Here is a 7,485-nt window from a genome sequence, read left to right as displayed (position 1 = left end):
CAAGTGTCTTAGCCACTATGCTACCAGAGCTCCCATGGGCTGGCATATGAACAAACAAATCTATCTTAGAAGTACCAACATAATCCTCCTCAGAAGGAAGGATGCAAAGACTTCTCTCAAGTACTTCGGACATGTTAACCAGAAGCAACAAGTCCCTGCAGAAGGGCATCACTAAGTTTGGTAAAGCAGAGGGTCAGTCAATGGGATAGACTGACACAGTGGCTGTAAAAATGAGCTTAAAAATGGCAATGATTGTGAGGATGGTGTAGGTCCCAGCAATGTTTTGTTCGGTTGCATAGGCTTGCTATGAGTCAGGATCAATTTGATGGCACCTAACAACAACAACATGCTTACTAGAACTGCACAAAATAGGTAAGATGTATGGACTTTTGTCTCTGCAGGTTTAAAAGGAACTAGCGATCAGCATTATCTGAAAGCAAGGACCTGATGGGGGCTGGGGTTGGCAAAGATGGGGACAAAAGGGAAGAAATTTCAAGCCAATATTCAACAATGTCTACTACACATCACTTGTATTATGTACAAAGTGCTGTAGGAACATGTAAGTGGGTTTAAGAAACAAGTCCTTATAACCTAATTCAGTGTCTTGCCGATATTAGGCGCTAAAATCCTGGTTGAATGAAAATGTCCCTGTCTCAGAGATCTTCAACTAGATCACTCCTTTTCACCAGAACAAACCATTGGAAAATCTTACACTTAGTTTGTAAGGTAGGCAAATCTGGACCTACTTAAATCGTTTCCTTTCTGTATTCAGTTAGATTACTATCAGGAGAGAGTTCTGGGAGTATGGAAGAGAGCGGGAAATTTCTTAAAATTTTGAATCTGACACCTAAACAACCTAAGAAAGAGTGCTGTCCAGTGTCCTGTAGTTTCTACGTTGCCTACAAACCCGGGAGAAGCCACAGAGTCCACGCTGGTTTTCAGGCACTCCCTTGTCTCCTGGTGAGTGTTGAGTCCCGGAAGCAACGCAGCCCAGTGGGCCCCCAGCCCAGCAGAACGCGCCTCCCGGCCAGCCGGACTCCACTGGGGCCGCAAAAACTTCACCACACACAAACCGACCGAAACGCGGACTGGTGACCGCCGCCGGCATTAAGTCCCGGCTCTCGGGGGAAGGACCTCCAGAGCTGCGGCCATGCCGCGGGGGTGTTACCTGTACAAGACATAGGTGGGCGAGTCCAGGCTCAGAAACCCATCGTCCATTGGAGACGCCACCGCTTCTTCAGCCTCGGCCGCCATCTCTTCTTCGTGCTGCTGTTGCTGCTGCTGTGACGGCGGTGGGTGCGGCTGGGGTGGCGGCTGACTGGGCTCGCTGCCCTGCGCAGCCTGCCCGACCCCCTCGGTAGCCGCCATCTCGCCTAGCTCTGCAGCGGAGGTGGTGGCGAAGACCCCGCCCCTCCATGGCCCCGCCCTTCGTTCCCTTCTCCCTGGCGGCGGCCCACTTCCGGCTCTTGCTTTTTTACCATAGAGATGAAGGCCAGAGAGCCCTGGGCAGGCGGCTGAGGCCTGGGGCACTTGGGATGTGAGCTAGACCAAGGGATCCACGCTTGGCTGCGTGAATTCCTCAAGGGCCAGAGCAGTAGCTCAAGTTTCCCAAACTTCATCCCATCTGTGGGCCTTTCCAAGTACTCTGGTGGCGTAGTACCTAAGGCATAAGGAAGAGTGGGTAACCTACTTCCTTAGAAACACCGCCTCGGAAACCCAAGGAGGGGTCGCTATGAGTCGAATGGACTCGATGGCATTGAGGTTTTTTTTTTTTTTTTTCTTTTACATACCCCACGTAGGAGAGATGGGGATAATCCTTTTCTCGACTGAGACTTAGCTGCAATACAGCTTCTAGTGGCGCAGTGGTTAAAGGATTTGGCTGCTAAGCAAATCGTGGGCAGTTGGAACTCGTCAGCTGCTACACGGGACAAAGATGAGGCAGTCAGCTTCCCTAAAGATTTACAGCCTTGGAAACCCTATGAGGTAGTCTTACTCTTTCTCTGTGAGTCGGAATTGACTTGATGGCAATTTTTTTTTTTTAATGCAGTGCATAAGACCAGCTGGTAATTGATAGCAGTGGGTTAGGGTTAGATTTTTTTTTTGGGGGTGGTTGTTAGATGCAGTGCTTAAGAGCAGCTGACCGACTGCTCAAGACTTTCCCTCCCCCTGTGCTAGGGAATGTGAACTTCCTCTTGTCCACCTTAAACTTCTAAGTGTCTATGTTCTTCCAGACGTTCCGCTCCGCTCTCTGGATGCTAACAATTTATAACGCAGAATTTAAATAATCTAGGGTTTTTATATTTTAAAATTAACTTTTCTAATCATACAGGTATGGAGCTCTGGTAGCTTAGTGCCTGAGGCACTTGACTGCTAACTAGAAGGCTGGCGGTTCAAACCCACCAGCCACTTCTCAGAAGGAAGGTTGGGCAATCTACTTCCGTAGTGATACCGGCTGGGAAACCCAAGGAAGGGTCCCTATGAGTCAGGTCCCACTCAATGGCAAGTAACAGCAACAGCAGTTACATAGGTAGCGTGTATACATTGTAGTAAAGGAAAACATTTTTCTCTATACTATAGGAAAAGAAACAGTAATTTAACAGATATTTGCTGACCACCTATTACTACTAGGTTGGCTCACAGCAGTAAGTAAAACCAAGTCTCTGTGGTCATGGAGTTTACACTATAGTGAGGGAGATTATAAGTATCATGTAATAGCTGTATCGGTCAGGTGGTGGTGCTAAGTGCTAAGAAGAAACAAAAGCAGGTTGAAGGGATAAACTGTGTTGCTACACTTTTCAGGTAGGGTAGTCAGGAAGATTTACCTTGGGGCTATTTGAGCCAAAAGAGGGTAATGCATGCTTAGCAAGTTCTTGGACAAGATGATGACTGGAGTCAGGTGAATGAGGGAAAGAATTGGTGCTATGAATTAAATTGTGTCCCTCCAAAGTATGTGTTGGAATCCTCACTCCTACACCTGTGGAAGGAGTTCTGATGGCCTAGTGCCTAAGGGATATGACTGCTAACCAGAAGGTGGCGGTTTAAACCCACCAGCCACTCCTCAGAAGGAAGATTGAGCAATCTACTTCTGTGGTGATACTGCCTCAGAAACCCAAGGAAGGGTTGCTATGAGTAGGATCCAACGTGAGGGCACTGGGTTTTGGTATACCCGTGGATGTTACGCTGTTTGCAAATAGTTCTTTGTTGTGTTAATTAGATCAGACCTGATTAGGGTAGGTTCTAAATCTAATCACTTCTGAGTTGTGAAAAAGAAAAAGCAGGTTAGACCCAGAGTTGAACAAGGGTGGGGGGAGGGGTCATTTACAAGTGAAGGAACCAAAGAACACGCCGGACTACTTACAAGATTTATGCAGTACCTAGCTCAAGTTTTGTCCACACTTAAGTTATATACTTACTGTTCTCATTGAAGTGAATGTGCTTGGCATAGAGGTTAGAAAGTGGGGAAAGAGTGTGACTTCAGAAGTATGATTTCATAGCAGAAATTTCCCTTTGGATTCCAGAATAATGGCAGCTGTGCTAACTTCTTTTCAACATTGCCACCATCAATACCTTTCCTCCCTGCATGAGGAGGTCATTCCTCCATTGAGAAGTATAGTGTATTGTTAGTCCCTTGAATCTGGCCTTGGATGGGACTGTGTTGAGAAACAGAAGTAATGCTATGTAGCTTCTGAGGCTAGGTCATAAGCTTTGAAGTTTTCACCTGGGTCTCTTAGAACTCTTGTTCTGGGGGAAGCTAGCTGCTATGTATAAGTCTATCTACCCTGTCGTGTGGTGTGGCCTGAACAATCCACAGTTGTTCCAGCCACGTCAGTGTGGGTGCCAGACATGTGAAAGAAAAGCCTTCAGATGACTTTAGCCTCAGCCACCATGACTGCAACAAAATGAGGGACCCCCAAATGGGAACAGCTGCACCTATCTATAGACTTGTGAGAGAAAATATGTTGTTGTCTGAGCTCACCAAGTTTTGGAGAGGATTGTGATGGAGAATAGATAACCAAAACAGTAACATAAGTGTACTTAAGGTTAACTTGTAGACCTTCAGCTGGGTGCTGTTTCTATTTGACAACTTTTCTATGTTGTGCTCCATTTGATTTTACAAATCTTTGCAGGCAGCAACATATTTTGGTTTAATTTTTGTGATTTGACCTATTTTCTTAGTCCCTTATTCTTCACCTCAAAATTAAGTATCTAGGTCAAACACGGAATAAATTTTAAATGTAATATTAATTTATGCATGTTATTGAAGAAAACATCTGATATTAAAACGTCAACTAATTGTATGAGTAAAATACAATTTTGGCTATGTGCCTACTAGCTTTTTTTCTTTGTGCTAACTTCACTTTGACTTACTTACCTGATTATTTTAATCTAAATGTAATCAATTTTTACACTGTTACTACCACTTCACATAACACTGAAGGTACCATATTTCAATAATGTTTGGGGAGAGGTGGGAGAAAAGGGTGAATTGTGAGACTCTACAAAGACAGGAAGATGGTTATTTATTGCCTATATGACACTTCAACAACAATGGTTTATATTGTGAAATGAAGCTGCTAGCACTATCACTGGTTCTTGCTGTGTGTACTGTCTGATCATGTCAACATGGTAACTCTAAGAGGGAAGAGGTCATATTTAACCTTTATTCCTAAGAACTCTGGCCCACCAACTAGCAAACATTAAATACTAACCTGAATCTATATAAAATCTATCATAAGTACTGGAAAAAAAATCTCAAAGGATATTCCTGATTTATAATAAATCAGTAGCATAGGCTTTAAATTGACAGGATACTATGGCATGTGCCAAATCCAAGTGGATGAATGCTGTTAGACAATTATAAATGTGTGCTTACCACAGGTTAAGAGCAAGAAAAAAAATTTAAGCTGAATTTTTATACAAGTCTTTATTTACAACTTGTTTAACAACTGTACACTTTTTGCAGCCTTGAAAACATTTTTGTACTTGAATGGGAAAATATAGTTTGACCAAACCTTAACTTTATTCTTCATATACATATACATATATTATATGCATATATATAAACATATAATTAATACCATAACAAGTTGGCAGTTGTAAAATTTCAAATGAATAAGTGATATCAAAAGGAAATAAAATAGAACATTTCAAAAATTAAAAATCCATCTTCTGGTGGTTTCTTGGACTTTACGTTTTTGTGATTTTTAGTAAAATTTCTTAGTGAGGTGCTCTAACAAGTCATTCACGTTAGATAAACAGTGAGAAAATCCACCAATGTCAACACATAGCAAATGGCAAGGTAAACTCAGTAAACAGGTAGAGAAATACTTGGATTCCATTATATACAATGTTGCAAAATCTGTATTGATTCTGTTTGTGAAGTAAAAGTTTTTGATATGGACATCTTTTTTTTCTTATAATTTCAAAGAATGAAATTATGAAATTATAAATTCAGTAAATCACTGCTGTTGAGTCGGATCCGACTCATAGCAACCCCTCCTTGGGTTTCTGAGGCGGTATCATTATGGAAGTAGATTGCCCAATCTTCCTTCCGAGGAGTGGCTGGTGGGTTTGAACCGCCAGTCTTCTGATTAGCAGTCAAATGCCTCAGGCATTACGCCACCAGATCTCCCATAAATTCAATAGTCAACGAATAGTCAACCAGAAATAAGAATATACCAAGCAGTATCCTTTTTTGCAAAAACTAAATAAAATGCACAGTGGATAACCACAATGTTAAGTGTCAAACTAACAATTCACAGAACAATCTATAATACTTAAGACATGAGTATAAGGCTTTAGAGCCAGTGCTGTAATCAATACAACTCTGACTCCAACATCATAAGGTGTTTTCCAGCTCATCTGAAAAGTTTTAAAACTACTCTAGGGAAAAAAGAAAAGCCTCTTCCTAACCCCGACCTTTTGATTAATAAAAATAAGGCAAATTATTAGATATATTTGCATTTTACCATTTCAATACACAACCAAAAATTGGGTGTTACAAATGGTGGGCAACTGTCAAAATAATGAAAACTGCAAAACAAGATAAACATGGAAATTATCCTTCTGAGTACAAAGCATTCTGAACTACACAGAACCTGTAAACAGTGAAGTTAAGTAACAACAATGGCATTTTAGTGCATTTGAATACTAAATAACTAAGGCTATTAAGAAACAAACAAACAAACGTGACTACCATTAAAATACGAAAAGGCCCCAAATCATTGACTGACATTTGTATACAGTCATTTCCTGTATTTACACTAAAATGCTATTTCTTATTTCAAGCATATTGAAAATTTCCTTTAACTAGTATGAGTCTCTGTAGAACACAGAATGAATTAGGTCACCAAGAAAAACAATAAAATAAAGTCAAATCAGACCATTTACTTAACTATACTTGAACTAGAGTAAGAAATAACTTGCTTGGACTCTGACTGTACTGGATCAAGTCAGTTGTCTGAAAAAAATTAAAAACAGGAAAGCATCATGACTTCCTAATAGGATAGTTCTAACGAAGCACCAAGCTGACTCAAGAGAATGATGATTAGTCCCTTATTTTCATTAAAAAATTCAAAGATACATCAGTAAAGATCCTTTTCATTATGTTAAGTAACAGGCCAAGTAAATTAATATATATTAAAAATGTTTTCATTAACTGGAGCAGTAAATATTAACTGCACTGGAATAGTAAATGTTTACTGCATACATGAAACAATTTAATAATGCAAGTTAATGAAAGCAGACAGCGATAAAGAAAAACAAAAATTATTTGGATCTTGGTGTATCTTTGGGTTGGAAGATGGTCAAATGTGACTGTAGAAAGAAAGATTTAAAGGAACAGAAGCAAAAATATTGTTGGCAATTTTCATTAGATTTATATAGATTTAAATGTAACAGAGTAGATAGAATATGATGAAACTTATCAATTTTTATTTGAAGATAAATGAAGCATTCATTAGTTCCTGCTTGATAATGCTGGACAACTATGTATTATCAGTTTTTGAAATAGGAGTACATTCAATATGAGTGGTCAACATGGTGGTACTGAGGAAGAGGAAGACAGAGAGAGGTACATGGGAGGTACAGACAACAGAGATGAACTCTTTTGCACATACAGTACTGCATTGTCAGTGAAGGCAAACATGGTTATACCGGTAGATAGTGGGTGGGCAGGCTGAACCATTAAGTATGTCTATGAAGCGGGGAGTGTACCCAACAGCATGTATAGGGTTGGCAGACAATGGTCCTAGAAGTGTATTTGTATGATCTGAATTCCCAGGTGTATAGTAGAGCTGACAAAGGACAAGGTTGTGGTCACTTCCATTTTCCAGACAGCTACCAAAAACACTGAGTAGTTGAACTGGTTGGCTCGGGACCATAGTTGCAAGGGACATCAAGCTCAATTGGCATAACATACTACACAAAACATTGTTCCACCTCCTACTTTGGTGAGTAGTGACTGGGATCTTAAAAGCTTGCAAG

At 40.7% G+C, this 7,485-nt stretch overlaps 1 protein-coding gene across 1 annotated transcript in view; it reads right to left on the bottom strand.

Moving 5' to 3' along the window:
• The window catches only part of FNTA (farnesyltransferase, CAAX box, alpha), a 53,120-nt gene extending 51,752 nt beyond the window's left edge, over positions 1-1,368 (bottom strand). The window contains exon 1 of the mRNA XM_007935039.2: positions 1,169-1,368. Coding sequence (XP_007933230.1) covers positions 1,169-1,368 — 200 coding nt within the window. The remainder of the gene's footprint in view (positions 1-1,168) is intronic.
• Between the last annotated feature and the right edge of the window lie 6,117 nt (positions 1,369-7,485).

The sequence above is a fragment of the Orycteropus afer genome, unplaced genomic scaffold (genome assembly GCF_000298275.1).
Source record: "Orycteropus afer afer isolate SDZICR_OR568_19922 unplaced genomic scaffold, OryAfe1.0 scaffold00024, whole genome shotgun sequence".
Lineage (NCBI taxonomy): Eukaryota > Metazoa > Chordata > Mammalia > Tubulidentata > Orycteropodidae > Orycteropus > Orycteropus afer.
This window is presented reverse-complemented; position numbering and strand designations above follow the sequence as displayed.